The 15,961-nt window shown below is 40.7% G+C and overlaps 1 protein-coding gene across 2 annotated transcripts in view; it reads left to right on the top strand.

The window, feature by feature from the left end:
• The window catches only part of ARID1B (AT-rich interaction domain 1B), a 143,654-nt gene that overhangs the window by 43,968 nt on the left and 83,725 nt on the right, over positions 1-15,961 (top strand). For both annotated transcript variants that reach the window (XM_015427298.1, XM_015427297.1), the window contains exons 4-5: positions 2,416-2,743; positions 4,689-4,817. In XM_015427298.1, the coding sequence (XP_015282784.1) occupies positions 2,416-2,743; positions 4,689-4,817 (457 nt within the window). The remainder of the gene's footprint in view (positions 1-2,415; positions 2,744-4,688; positions 4,818-15,961) is intronic.

Below are 15,961 nucleotides of genomic sequence, written 5' to 3'. Positions count from 1 at the left end.
CAGTTTACTAGAGACTTCAATGACTTTCTTCTTTCTGTGAGTCTTCAAGTTCCTGGATTCAATTCTAATTTGTGGAAATGAACTGGAATCTGAAATCCATTGGCTGAAGAGAAGAGGGGCTGCTTGCAAGTGTTCATAATCTACTGTGCCAACCTGTACCCAGTTGAAGAGTGTGGGCTCTTAGACTTGGCTGCCTGATATGTCCAGCTGACGGGGGCTGGCTCAGCATCTGCTGCCTTTATTGTATCTAATGGTGCATCCATCTGTTTACTGTCAAAGCCATTGCCAAAAAATTACTAATCTATTAGAGAAACATGAAAATACGTTTGTACTTCTCATTCCTGGTTTTTCCCTGTCATTTATTGCTGGTATTTATTTATTTATTTATTTATCGAGGTGTTGAGGAAAAATATATCTCTCTTATTCTGAAAGGTTACCACGTTCCTGTCCCCAAATCTGTTCTAACAAGCTCCTTAACACCCCTGGTCTCAAGATACTCCAGAGCTTCTTTCAGTACCGTTTGTTGATTGACAATTGATTCTACTGTGGAATGTGATTTGATTCAGACTGGAGGGCGTTGTGTCTCTGGGACATAAATACGAGTGCGCTGAAACATAGTTTCTTGCCTGGGGGCAGAAGGTGTTTGAGTGATCAAAAGATAACACTTTTGGTGTTTGCTGTGAGTCAATGGCTTGTTTAATAATAATACACTACCTTTGTGCTTTAACAGCCAGGGGAGATTGTCTCTCTTACCTAAGGAAACTGACTGCAGCTTCTTATAATATATTTGAAAGGTATAGTTACAATCTCAAAAACTGTAATCATATCTGAAGATATCTCTGAGCCTCGAACAAGCGATCCCTATTAAAACTCAAAGGAGTCAAGTGTATGCCGAAGACTAGAATTATTTGTCTTGTATTACTCTGAATGCAGTACTTATTTGAAATTAACAGTAATATGTTGTCTAAGGCTTGTGAGCTGTACCACGTATCCTCCTCTCCTCTCCCACTGCTTCTATGTAGTGATGGTTGGGAGGTGCTTTCCCAGGGGAAAAGAAAGGCCAGGTACAGCAAGCAAGTATGACATATGAGGATAGTCACGCTTAATGTAGAGTACAAATGGGGAGATTCAATTGTGAGTTGTTAATAAGCACATGAGTAATACCTGATACTTGCAAATACAAAGCAAACAGTGAAGCTGTACAGTATCACAAAGAATTTGATTGTGGCCACAGTTTGGAATAGAAGAATGCTGTGTGAAAGTGGAGTATCTATAACAAGTTCTGTCAAGGAAATATTTATCTGCTACACTGGAATCATTGATTACCTGTGGCTGTGTTACCTGTGGCTGTGCTGCAGCATCAGTGGAGCACGGAGTAGGGGATAACAAGATGTTAGCTTTAGAAGACAGATACATCTGAAGACTTACACTTGTGTTTAACCATGTAGCAGAACTCCTGTGTGTGTCAACCAGGCATATGTCCTTGGTTTTTAAATAAGTGCACAGTGTTGTGTGATTTCCTTTGAAAGTAATGATCACATATATTTTCACTGGAAAAGGCTTGTAATGAATCACTTAGTTAAAAGGGCATTGGGCCATGGGAAACATAGCTACAGCATATGAACTAATTATGTCAGCATTCTGGCAATGCCAAAATAGATCACATTTTTAAATACATAAAAGGCATGGGGAATGGGATATATCTTTCATGATGCCCATTTCATACCATAAGATATGTTGGATGGCAGTGAAGGGAAACGTTCTTAGGAAAACCCTTTTCCAAGAGTACAAAGAGCAAGGAAGGTTTGCCCCCACAATCTATATTCCACTGTTCCCATGCTCTTGATTTATTTTTGTTTTTGTTATTTACTTGGTACTTTTTATCCATTCTTATGCCAAGGAGCTCAAGACGGCATACATGGTTTTCCCCTCCTCCATTTTACCCTGATAACCCTGTGAGGATGGTTAGACTGAGAGAAAGCAAGTGGCCCAAGGTCACCCAGCATGTATCATGGCAGACTAGGGATTATGGTTTGTACCAGATCCTAGTCCAAAACGTTAGCCACTGCACAGTGCTGCTGTTTTTGCTCCCATGCTTCTTTTGCTTAATTCATACTTTTATCCAGGGCCCAGTGCTGCAGAATGAATAGACATCTGTAGTTGCCATGACTGTCCTGCTTGTCTTCATGCCTCTAGGCTTTACACATCCCCACTAGTAAGATAAATGTATTACTTTGCATTGTCTGGATCTGGAGAACACAAATGCCCGGTAGATATTGGATAAAATAGTGGGATGTCCCTGCTCACATCTTGCACAGCTTGAATAACTTCGTTGCACAACAGTTTTTCCAGCAGACTGTTTCAGTGAATCAAAAGTTGTAACTCCATTTTCCTCTGTTATATTGTTTTGTTTAGGAAACTACTCCAGGCAGCCAACGTACTCTGGTGTGACCAACACAAGTTACAGTGGCCCAGGACCTGGTATGGGTATAAATGCCAACAACCAGATGCATGGACAGGGGCCAGGCCAGCCTTGTGGTACCATGCCCCTGGGAAGAATACCGTCAGCTGGGATACAGAGCAGACCGTTTCCTGGAAACATGAGCAGTATGACCCCCAGTTCTCCAGGCATATCTCAGCAGGGAGGCCCAGGGATGGGACCACCCATGCCAACTGTGAACCGTAAGGCACAGGAGGCAGCTGCAGCGGTGATGCAGGCTGCTGCAAACTCCGCCCAGAGCAGGTATGCTTCCAGCGGAAAGGATCGGAAACAATTGAAAATGTGTTTGACATACTAAACATGGCTCGAAAGTAAAGAGATGTATGGCTGTGCAAAAAAGAGAATGGTGTAATTGGAACAAGAAATCAGAACGATACTGGCGGGTATTTGCCATTTCAATCTTGTATTATCTAGAAATGCAAATATTTACAGCAGGAAGTGTCGTAGTTTTGTGATGACACTTAAATCAAAATTTTACCCCCTGCAATTCTGAAAGGCGAGGCTTAAATATACACAGGTGGTACCACAAATTGGCCGAGAGGGGAGTGGGGGGATGGATGGGATGGGGAGAGAATCAGCTTTAATGGAATCATAGTTGCCTCCTGAGCATTTGAAGCTTCCAGAATACTTTTCATTATCCATCGGCTCATGAATATGAGCCATTGGGAATAAAAGTGTTCCCTTAAAGTTAACTAGAATATCTGAATTATAACCTGAAGAGCAAAATTGGGATTGAAGTCTTAAATTATCAGTCTCTAGTCCTATAGTCATTGTAATCCAGGAAGCTTCCCACTGAATAATAATTTTAAAAATTATTCATCAGCACAATCACCATTAAACTACTTACTCTGGAATAAATTTTCCATGTCCCTTTGCTGTCTACTGGATTAAGCCAGAATACCAATTTTATTGGATTTCAGTCTGTTTACAGTTCAGAAGACCTATGGAAATAAAAATATCTTCTGTGTGATGCAGACAGATCTTTCGTTTTCCATAGGAATCTGTACAAAACACATGCACTTTGTGTTGCGTGGGATCATGGCCTATTTGTATATTTAAAAGTGCTGAAATAAATAAGGGTCTTACTAGAAAAAATGGAATTTCATAAAATATTTTGCAAGGTAGTGCCACCATATAAACGTGTGCATGCATACATAACAACATGTATATGCACTTCAGTGAGCACATCGTATAAGTCTGGATGTATGTATACAGTGGGGTGGATCCTACACCATCCTACTACTTCACTGAGTAAACTTTATTAGTTTATTAGTTTATTAATGGCTCAAATGTGACGTCTTCCCTCAGTCTAAGGAGTCTTCCTCCAATTTAAGTGGATTCTCCATTGGAGAAAGAGCCAATTAAGGTGGAAATTGGCTACTTAGAGAATGGTTCAATCCACCCCAGCAGTTACAACTAATTACACATATGTAACTAATGCATTTTTAATTCTAGAAATGTGAGAAATTCTATCACTGTCAGAAAGAAAATGAATAGTATTGGAGTGCTAAAACTTGATTTGGTTACTTTGGCAATGCACATCAAGTTTGTACACTGAAGAATAAGGCAGACATAATTTAAATGTGTTCTGTTAAATTAGATAAATTCAAGTTGCCCTTCAGTAAACAAAGGCTCATGTGCAGATTATCAGCTGTATGAATTTTGCTTTGAGCAATCAATCACTTACAAAAGTGAAAATGGGTGTAGAAAAAATATTTAATTGAAAAGTTAATAATTGGCGGTGTATGGTTGTGATTCACATGATGGATGCAGATTTTAAAAACAAAATAATTGATTCCTTTTCCACCCCAAATCTTCCTTTCAAAACTTACTTTTCAATTTCTAACTTTCCATTGTTACAATTACAACATTTTAAGCCTTTTCATTATATAGTATCCCCTTTAGTAATCTAACAACTAGTAATCTAACAACTGTGCAATCATTAGACCTTTATTGCAAAATGAAGACTTATATGCAGCAGACTTTTCATCAAGCCCTTTTGTTTCTGGAAGTTTGGAAATACAGCACTTTTCTCTAGATTTCCTAAATAAAATGGAAAGCTATACAGCTACTTGCTCAACACTAAGATCCCTTCCTGCTTCTCTGTGGAAGGATAATAGCTGACAAGATGGTTCATGCTCGTGGTCCAGTACAAATCCAAAGAAGCTGTTCTTTTGTTCTGCTTTAGGCCACCATACATTAGGTCGCCTGCTTATCCCAGCCAGTCTGGGGCTGGCGGACGCCCCATGTTTTCTTCACAGCACCCCAACTATGGCAGCACTCAGGCTCCCATGATGCACCAGCCTGACCAGTACGGGTAGGTAGCCACATAAACTGGACTTGCTGTGGGATATTGACATTTTTTAAAATAAATGTTACATGCCCCTTGGCTACTAAAGGCACCCCAAATCAAGTAAAGTAGTTGCATCTGAAAACCGATTTATTTATTTTTTTACTAACTAAGTAAATTTGATTTTTATTTTGTTTTGTTTTTACTAACTAAGTAAATTTGATTTTTTTAAAATCTGCATGTCACCCGTACTGCATGGCTTGTGGCATGGCTCTATTTCCTTCATGCCTGAGAGGGAAATGAGGGTCTTCATCAGCTGGAAATGAATTAAATCTTGTGTTTTTTTCTGCACCATTATTTGTTATTCCTCCATTCTTTGTCATTGTTGTCTAGGTACCATAACACACTGATATTTTCATTGTGTTGTTACCACTACATCAAGCCTCTCCCACAGAGCACAACACTCCATTTATGACAAGAAACTGATGGCAAAAACTGTCATAGGAGTTAGTAGTGGGACTGACAAAAGGTCCCATTATATCAAAGTTTAGACATTGTACATGAAATGTGAGGGGCATACTTGCTAATCCCTCTGCCAAGGTGAATAAATGAGTGTGCGACTTGAAATACCTACTGTGTCTTAACAGCAAATATCATTTTTTTCTTATTAGCCTTCATTTTATCCTGTAATTCCCCAATCTGTTTTTAAATGGAGAGAGAGTGTGTGTTTGTGTGTGTGTAAGAGAGAGAGAGAGAGCACTACAGAGTTTTCAGTTTTGAAAATTTCAATTCTGTTTCAGTATAGAATTCCCCACATAGTAAGGCCCAACACTGTCCAACTGGGAAGAACACAGGTATTATTTTATAAGGATATATGAAGCTTGCTATTGCTAACATGGTATGTTGAAAAATCAAGAAAATATTGGAATTTTAAATTGTAGGAACCAGCTGTTTCTGTTGCCTATCTTACTATGCCGTCCTAAGGAGAATTACACCCTTCTGAGTACACTAAAATCAATAGGCTTAGAAGGATATAAATGTGCTTAGGATGGCACAGTTAAAGATTCTGAATGTTTAAGTAATATCTCAGTCAGCCTTCAGATGGGACTTACAAAGAAAACAGAGAACATAATCCAGTAACAGCTCACATTCAGTTGAAATGGATGAGTGGTGAACTTGCACGAGCAGATTTTTGTTGTTTTATTTTTATATAAATGATGTTTTTGTCTGTAAAGTCAAATTGTAAATCACTAACATAATACTAGTGTGGGGAGTTTGAATCTGTCTTTTGCTAATCCACAGGAGCTGCTCTTACCAACTCAGGAGTCCTATTTAGACACAGAAAGCTACTTGAGCTTTGCCTTGCCAAGTTACATTAAGCATCTGTGGAAAATGAATTTAAATGGCATGCATCAGAGCAAATGCACTTCTACTGAGGCAGAAAATCAATGCTAGCTAACCAGAACTTGGGATATCAAGATCTGAGATTTCAGTCAGTTATATCAACCTATGTTTAGTGCAGAATGCCACTCTTCTAATAAAATAAAATTAAGATTTAAAAAAAATACTCAACTGTCAGTACAGGGTATGTATTAGCATTAAGTTCCACTTGATGGTCTGTGCTACCGTGCCCTTTTTATTTCTAGATAGAATGCTGAAAAACTGAGGTCCAGTTTGGCAAGCACAGCTCTGTCTCCCGAGGGGGCTGAATAGCACTTTGGGAGGAAGCACCAGCCAGGGTTTCAGATCTGTCACTTGCAGGAATACTTTCTGTACTCAACTTCGTGTATGTATAAGATCAGAGGAAACCATCCCAAATAACTGTTTGCTGTTAATAAAACTGCATGCATTTCTGTAATTCTTTGGCAAATATTTTGAATGGTAGCAGGGTTTTTTGCTTTTAATAAACAGAATGGTAGGATATGTTTATAATAAGAGCACTGCTTTAACATCTGTAGAGGCAAGCGAGTTAAAAGGCTTGCCTATCTTTCGAGTGCTTTGGACATAGTGCCAAAGAGTAATTCCATTCCTAGGAAGCAGCAAATAACCTTGAAAAGGCAAGAGTTAAATAGCTTTCCTTTTTTTTCCTCTCCCAAGACTTTCAAAAGCTGTATATTATGGATAAGGAGAATATGCTCACATGTGACAAATCTCTGCAATTACCATGGAAGGATACAGTGAGTGCGCTATAAAAATGAAAAATGGCAATAACAAGGGAGCTTTAGACTGACTCAACTGGTTGGATATGAAGAACTAATAAAGGCAACAAATAAACTTGGGATTAAAGTTTTAAGGGGTTTCCAATTTAGAGTGTCCCTTGACGGTTACCCAAGTTGACACAAATGGACCCTCACAGGCACTGCTGAGCAAACTCATTGTGGCTTGTATCACTTCTAAAAGAAGAAGATTTGGTGATACGGATTTTAGAAGGGTCTTTAAGCAGTGAAAAGCATATCTCATTTTTTCCACCTCCCACCAAGGGGATGTTCGTTGAAAAGGAGGGAGGATATAACCTGCTGGCACAGATTGCCACAGCCTGTCCTCAGGCAAATGAATGAGCAGAAAGGCACACACACTATCTTAGTTCTCTTTCTCTCTGTTTATTTTGGGATTTTGGAAACCAATTTGAGCCAGGAAGAGAAGAAAGAGAACTAAAAAATCCCTGTTGTTGTTGTTCAATCGCACAGTCGAGTCCGCGACCCCATGGACCACATCACACCAGGCCCTCCTGTCTTCCACCGTCCTCTGGAGTTTGCTCAATTTCATGTTCGTTGCATCGATAACACTGTCTAACCATTTCATCCTTTGCCGTCCTCATCTTCTTTTACCGTCAATCTTTCCCAGCATCAGGGTCTTCTCTAGTGAATGCTCTCTTTTCATTTATTGGCCAAAGTATTTGAGCTTCAGCCTCAGTATCTGGCCTTCCAGGGAACAGTCAGGGTTGATTACTTTTGGGATTGACTGATTTGATCGCCATGCAGTCCAAGGGACTCTCAAGAGTCTTCTCCAGCACCATAATTCGAAAGCATCTATTCTTCGGTGCTCGGCCTTCCTTATGGTCCAACTCTCGCTGCCATACATGACTACTGGAAATACCATTGCTTTGACCATACGGACTTTTGTTAGCAGGGTGATGTCTCTACTTTTTATTATTCTGTCTAGGTTTGCCATAGCTTTCCTCCCAAAGAACATGCGCCTTTTAATTTCATGGCTGCAGTCACCATCTGTGGTGATCTTGGATCCCAGGAACGTGAATTCTGTCTCTGCTTCCATGACTTCCCCTTCTATTTGCCGGATGGGGCTGGATGCCATGATCTTAGTTTTTTTGATGTTGAGTTTCAAGCCAACTTTTGTGTTCTCCTCTTTCAGTCTGAGCAAGAGGCTCTTTAGGTCTTCTTCACTTTCTGCCATTAGAGTGGTATCGTCTGCATATCTGAGGTTGTTGATGTTTTTCCCAGCAATCTTAATTCCTGCTTGTGATTCATCCAGGCCAGCATTTCGCATGATGTACTCTGCATATAAATTAAATAAGCAAGGTGACAATATACATCCTTGTCATACTCCTTTTCTGATGCTAAACCAATCAGTTGTTCCATATCTGGTTCTGTCACTTCTTGACCCTTATACAGGTTTCTCAGGAGACGTGTGAGGTGGTCTGGTACTCCCATCTCTTTAAGGACTTGCCACAATTTGTTGTGATCCACACAGTCAAAATCCCTACTTTTCTTTTTGTGTGACAGAATACAAGGAGACTAAACGGAAGATTCACACATTCAGATACAATAGTGAAGATTGCTTTTTTGTTTTTATAAATGGAGCCCTACAACATTTCCTAAGGAGTTGATTTAGTTGCTTTCTGGTAGCATACATTATGAATCTTTGCTGCAGAATATTTAGGGTGGTATTCCTAAATGGATTCATTTAAATGGCCCTCTTGAGTATTTGCCTACATGTACACAGTAGAAGATACTAGACATGGCAACAATTGTGGAATGTGTCATGGAATTGAAATATACCAAATTCAGTTTGAGTGTAGGGAGAAGGCTAAATAGAAGAAGGTTATATTACTTACATCCCAAACTGGCCAAAAGTATGTTATATAGTATATCTTGCACTAGAAGTTCATTTGATGTTTTCCATGTTTTCATAGTCCCTTCTGCACTGACAGGCAACTTCAGGTGAAATCAGCAGCAACATTTATCATAAGATATGGCTTTCAGATGCAGAGCTTTGCAAAAGGAGTTTTGTACCATCCAGTGCTACCCTGAAAGTGATTCAGACAATTGCTGTATATTTATTTTATTTAAAATCTTTATATCCTGCATTATTTATTTGGACCAGCTTCCAGAACAGGTACCAGAACAACTACAAATTACTAGAGCATGGAACACAATAAAACAAACCATCAGCAACATAAAAACAACACAGCCAGTTCTCCAACTCATCTGTCCTCGACCAAATGCCATTTGAAATAAATCATCTTACACACCTTCTTGAACATGAGAAGTGAAGGTGCCATTTGGACGGCTTCAAAAGGGAATTAGATAAGCATATGGAGCAGAGGTCCATCAGTGGCTATTAGCCACAAGGTATAGATTGGGGCAAGTGATGCTCTGTCATCTTGGTGCTTGGGGGGGTCAACAGTGGGATGGCTTCTAATGTCCTGGCCCCACTGGTGGACCTCCTGATGGCACTGGTATTTCTGGCCACTGTGTGATACAGAGTGTTGGACTGGATGGGCCTTTGGCCTGATCCAACATTGGCATCTCTTATGTTCTCTTATGTTCTTATTTGAACCCACTCTGTCTAGCTGCCCCAAAAGACTGAACCTACCACTGAAAAAGCCCACAGCCTGTCTGTTGCCAAATAGACAGTCTTGACAGAGGCACCACGTGGAGAAGGCTGTCTGCTGGAGCATGCGAAGACACAGAGATATGTGGTTTGAGACATATGAGGGCCCTGGGCTTTAGAAGTAATAACCAGCACCTTGAATTTGGCCTAGAAGCAAATAACCAGTGCAGTTGATGGAGTACTGGAGTATCAGTTCAAACAGCTGACCCCCCCCCCCAAACGGGATTATTGCCGCTATATTTTGTACCAGTTGAGCTTTCCAAGACATCTTCAAGGGGTGACTCATGTAGAGTGTGTGTTACAGTAGTCCAATCTACAGGTTATAGTAGTGTGGATCAGCACGGCTAGGAAGTAAGTCTCAAGGGGCCATCTTACAAGCTTGATAAGCCCCCCCCCATTGTTGTTTGAGGCTGACTGTTAGAAACACAGCTTGCCAATTTTAAAATAGCAACATTGACTGCCAGTTTAGTTCTGAGTTTCAGGTCAAGCTGCTGGTTATGACCTTTAATTCTTCAAGGCCCAGCACCTGGGCCTCTAAAGGATCATCTCTCCTTGTATGTCCTGTTGCACCAGCAAAGTTCTTCAGACTGCCCCTTTCTACTTATTGCCTCATTAACAGTGACCCACCTGGCATCACTGAGGGCCCATGCTTCTTCTGTGATTAGTCCTACTTTATAGAACAGGAGCACCCAGGAAGGGAGTGAAGGCCATTCTTGGTGATTTTTAGGATCATCTGTGAAGCTGCTTTATTCTCCAGATTTTTAAAGGACCGTAACATTTTAATGGATTTTATTGAATATTATTAAGATTTACTAAGTTTTATTAGTTTGGGGGTATTGTTGTATGATGTTTTAATTATATATTTATTTTAAGCCGTCTTGAGCTATGAGGAAAGGTGGAATATAAATGTTTCAGTAAATAAAATTAAATGAATAAATCCAAGATGGGTAACAACACAGTTAACACGTCTAAAATTAAGACATCATAAATGTAATAGCAAACAAGTCACCACAATTAAAAGCTTGAAAGATAAGCACCGGCACTTTGAACTGAATCCAGAAACAGATTGCCAGCCAATGTAAAAATCTTAAAAATTGAAGTAATAGGAATATAATAATTTAGTTGTAATAAGTGGACTGCTGCAGTTTGGGGGTATTGTTGTATGATGTTTTAATTATATATTTATTTTAAGCCGTCTTGAGCTATGAGGAAAGGTGGAATATAAATGTTTCAGTAAATAAAATTAAATGAATAAATCCAAGATGGGTAACAACACAGTTAACACGTCTAAAATTAAGACATCATAAATGTAATAGCAAACAAGTCACCACAATTAAAAGCTTGAAAGATAAGCACCGGCACTTTGAACTGAATCCAGAAACAGATTGCCAGCCAATGTAAAAATCTTAAAAATTGAAGTAATAGGAATATAATAATTTAGTTGTGATAAGTGGACTGCTGCATTTTGAACTAATGGAAGCTTCTGAATTGTCTTCAAGGGAAACTATGTACATCATGTTACAGTAATCCAACCTTGAAGTTACTATGTCATAGATTAACATGGCCAGATAAACTGAATCGAAAAAGGAGGTAATTTATGGACTAGATGCAGCTAAAAAAATGCATTCTATTTTCTAAAAGAAGAGCAGGATCTAACAGAATTCCTAAACTTTTCACAGAACCTGAAGTCACCCCATCTAATGTGGGGAGAACTAGCTTACCAGCTACTAGCATCACCTCTCTCTTGTCCGGCTTCTGTTTTAGTTTGTCCTTCCTCAGCCACTTTACTGCTACTTCCAGGCAGTGACCAAGAACAGAGGCAGATGTATCTGGTGGCTTATTTAAAGAGATGTGTAGCTTGGTGTTATCAGCATATTGACATCCAACTTCAAAGCTACAAACTGTCCCAATTAAAAAAAGTACAGGGGACAACACCAAGGCCTGTGTATTGCCCTGACACAAGTCCCAGGCCGCAAACTCCATCACCCACAATGATCTTCTGTATCAGATCCAATAAAAACGACCTCATCCTATTTTATGGGTGCTTTAACAATAATGAGTGATCAGTTGCATTAACGGCTGCACCAATAAAGAGTTATTATCCGTACCCATCTGTAAACAGAATTACCAAAGCCAGTTTAAAAGAGATCTAGGACAGATGTGGCATCCAAGAAACCCTGGAGTTGTTCAGCTACCACTCTGTCCTTCACCTTTCTTAAAACTGGTTTGTTAAGAACTAGCCTGTAATTGTCATAGTTTTTTGGTACAGAAAAGCAGGGGTCGTTTCGTAGAAAAAGAGCTAGGGGAACTCATTAGCATAACTCATTAGCATATGCCACACACCCTGACATCACCGGAAGTGTGTCATAAGGCCACACACCCCGCCCCCAACAGTCCCGGCTGCCACCGCCGGCCTTGCAGCTCCACTGCCAAGCCCCATGAGTGGCCCGGCAGTGGACCTACAAGGCCGGCGGGAGTGCAAGGAAGCCCCGCGAAGGCCCTCCCTGGCCCCAGGCAGGCAGGGGTGGGGAGAGGCAGGGAGGAAGCAACATACCCTCCCTCTTCTCCTGCCTCCTCCTGGCTGAATGAGGGCCGGAAGCGGGGTGGCCGGAAGCAGGGGGCGGGGCTTCATCATGTGTCCCGCCCCCCGTACCTCACCCGGGGGAACTGCGATCCCCCGCGTTCCCCCTCGAAATGACCTCTGCAGAAAAGACTTTTTCAGCAATTTCCTCTTTAAGGGCTGTAGAACATTCCTCCAACAGGGAGCATTAACAGTTTTCACTAGTGGGGCACCAGTCACCCTCTCTAAAAAGATTTTAATAGCCAAGAAGGGCAGGAAACAAGCCTACAGGTAGTAGCTTTTACAACATCCAGGACCCTGTCAAAATTGGTCAAGGAGAGCAAACTAAAAATATACATTAAAAGGACCAGATGGTGATTCAGACATCTCTATGCACAACTCATTGACAGATTGGTAACCAGGTCAAATCTGATCTTAGACATTTTATTGGCAGGAAATCATTCAAAAGTATCACAACTAATATTCAATTTCCTATCTATTTGGGACTCATACTACAGAGTCATTAGATACTGAATTACTATATGTAATTGAGGTGGATGCAGTTAGCTGATGCAATGGTAGCAGAGAATAACTTTTCTTTTCCACTGCCATCACCATCTCAACTGAAAAGCAGATGAGCATGTAAAAATGTTTAAGCATTTAAATATTGCACTGAGTGTGAGCTGGTTTTCTCCAGAGCTTTCTGGTGACATGACAAAAGGCCTCCAAAGAGCATGAGCAGCTTCCTTGGGAAAGTTATCCATGCAGATTTTGCAATCTAGTCTGTGCCCTGTTTACTGTACGAACTGGCAGGGAGCCAGCATGAACTGAAGGGCTGAAAATTGTCTATCCAGTGTGCTGTCTGAGAGCCATTTGCACTCATACTAAAAGTTGTAATGCTGTCAGGGGGATTTCCCTGCAGAAGCTACCAAGCAATCGCCTTTTCTGGCACAGAAGGTGGTACCAGAATCACTTGGTGGTGGTGGTGTCCTTCATATGTGATAAAGGTATTTTCTGATCTACAGATGCCTGAATTTCATCCTGAAGTAATTCTGAAAAATTGTGGGACTGGAGTATTATAATTCAGAATTAACATTACCTTCAATTTCCTTGTTAAATTTAGAGAAGGAGTACTCCTTAGAAAGTAAGACTTGATTCACAGTAGCCTGTTTGTACACTGTGGAAGAATAGCTGATTCTTGGTGTTTGGTACCAACTCCTAGCCCTATGTGAGACATTTTTTCAGAGGGTACCTGACCTTTAAGGTACTTTTCAGGTGAGGCAATCCCCCATGTCCAAGAAGAAGCACCAGTGACCAAAAAAGTAGCATGGCATGGCACATATAAAGCACCCTGTTTTGGTGAAGTTTAATTCAAGTGATAAAAGCCATGTAGCACATTTTTTTCTGATTTACTCCACTGTAAATCCAGAATAACTATGTTTTTCTTAGCATATAGGAGTTCAGGATATTGATTCTTTTATTGTTGTAAATTGTATGGGTCTGAATGTATATAATATTTTAATACACAGCTGAGCCCTCCATGAGCATTTCCCAGTGCTATCTCTGTATTTGTAATTCATATTTCATATTGCTAGTGCCAGCAAAGCACTTTTCCCATATTTCCTCCAGAGCCTTGAGCATGCAAGGCTGCTGATGGACTAGGAGCTACTGGCAAGAAAATACAGTTAATGTGCATGATGCATTAATGTGTCAAAGTGAAGAAATGGGGCAAAAGATTTCAGAAGTCAAAATGCTCAGGTAAAATATTTAAAATTTGAGGGTTCTAGGTTTTCCTGTAACGAGTTTACATAGTAACATGGAACATACTGAACTGCAACAGTTTTGTATGTGTAACCATTTTGATCTTGAAAGCTCAGGTGGAAATTATAACATTTTTTTAAAAGTACACTTATGACATGTTAATCTTGTATAAAGGGGGCTGAAGCTTTCCTGCACTGGAGGTTTAGAGTCCAGTTTGCCTTTAGCCTTCCATATGAGCAGGGATATGATGCTTTCTTTATTTGCAACTGCCATGCATAACAAAAAGCTAAATATTTATGTTTGAATATGTGTGCAAGCCAGGACACGTATAGATTTAAGTCTAATGAGTCTGTAGATTCCTTACAATACACTAAGCTAAGGCAGTTGGGGGGTAGATTTGGACAGATTTCAGCTATTCTGTTTAAAATGACCTTAAACTGAATTTAGTGTTTAGTGTTTTCCTGTACAACATCAGTATGAAACTTCTGCTGCTGGTAATAGAAGAAATAAAACAAGACAGATCATGTTGGATATCACGTAACCCTAGTATCTGTAATGTTAAAGTGTTTCTTCCCCTGTACTGAACTGTCATCCTGAAATTCCCAAATCTGGGATTCTGTAGGAATCCAGCAAATAAAACAAATATGTCCTGGTAGCATAGCTTGGATGCTAAAGCAATAACTTCCCATCAGGGCAGCTATGCTTTGCTTCCAAAAACAAATCCCCTTGTAGACTTAGTTGGATGAAATGGAGTTTGCTTTTTGGCCTGAATGATTGTTTAATGTTACTATAAACTGTTAAACAGCTGTTGCTCTCTTCCCCAAATCTGGCTCAAATTCATTAATCGGTGAATTGATTCCTGTTGTCATAAGTGACTTTCAGATTAAAGATAAAATATACATGTTAGTTACTATTGAGTGTTTCACTAATCTGCAAGCAGGATTGATGCATTTTCTTTAAAGACCCACACCTTTCCCTCACCAAAAATACTCAGCCATTACCTTTCAGATTTTTTTTCTTTCTCTTTTTAACAGGAGTATTTCCTTTGTTCATGCTTTTTACAGAATACGTTGAGGAATTCAAGATCACACCATATAAGGCATATTTGGCAGTTTAAAATGTTTTGCTCTGACCCTGTTTAGGCAGCAAACGTATTTTAGCTCGCCCCCGGAGCCAGATAGACCCAGTGCGGCTCCAGATGGCTCTGCAGGATCTGATGCCCCCTGGTGGCTTGTTTGATGAGCTTGTAGAGGACTGGCATAGCTGACTCTCCGCAGCCATCGACGAGATCGCTCCCCGGCACCCTCTGCACTCTCACTCTAGGCTTGCTCCCTGGTTCACCCAGGAATTGCGGCTTATGAAGCAAGAGCTGAGGCGGCTTGATAGACGGTGGTGCCGTGCTCATGACGAAGCTACAAGAGCATCCTATAGGACGTTTATGGGATCCTATGAGATGGCAGTCAAAGCTGCGAAGAGTGAGTTCTACGCAGCTATGATTGCATCCATGAGCTCACGCCCAGTCCAATTATTTATAATGATTCAGTCCATAACAGCTCTGCCACAGGGCAGACCAAATGCTAGGGAATTGGATATCGGCTGTGAGGCATTTGCAAGCTATTTCACGGATAAAGGCTTGTCACTCCGCCGCGACCTCCCCGCCACAGTTGAAACAGTGAGCGAGCTCAAGGCTCCAAGCACATCTTTGATCCCGGTTCTGGATTATTTCAGCCCACTCAGCCTGGAGGAAGTTGACAGTTTGCTCTTGACTGTACGTCTAACCACATGCAGCCTTGACCCGTGCCCTTCCTGGCTTATTAGAACTGGCCACAAAGGGTTCCGAGGTGCCCTAAGGGAAATTATCAACAAGTCCCTCTCTGAGGGGCTGTTCCCAGGGGCACTCAAGGAAGTGATGGTCTGCCCTCTCCTAAAAAACCACCTTTGGACCTGGCCTAATTGGCTAATTATCAGCCGGTCTCTATTTTGCCCTACTTAGGCAAAT

This window comes from Gekko japonicus, unplaced genomic scaffold (genome assembly GCF_001447785.1).
Source record: "Gekko japonicus isolate JY-2015 unplaced genomic scaffold, Gekko_japonicus_V1.1 scaffold1576, whole genome shotgun sequence".
NCBI lineage: Eukaryota > Metazoa > Chordata > Lepidosauria > Squamata > Gekkonidae > Gekko > Gekko japonicus.
Note: the sequence above shows the minus strand (reverse complement) of the source record. Positions and strands in the feature narration are given on the sequence as shown.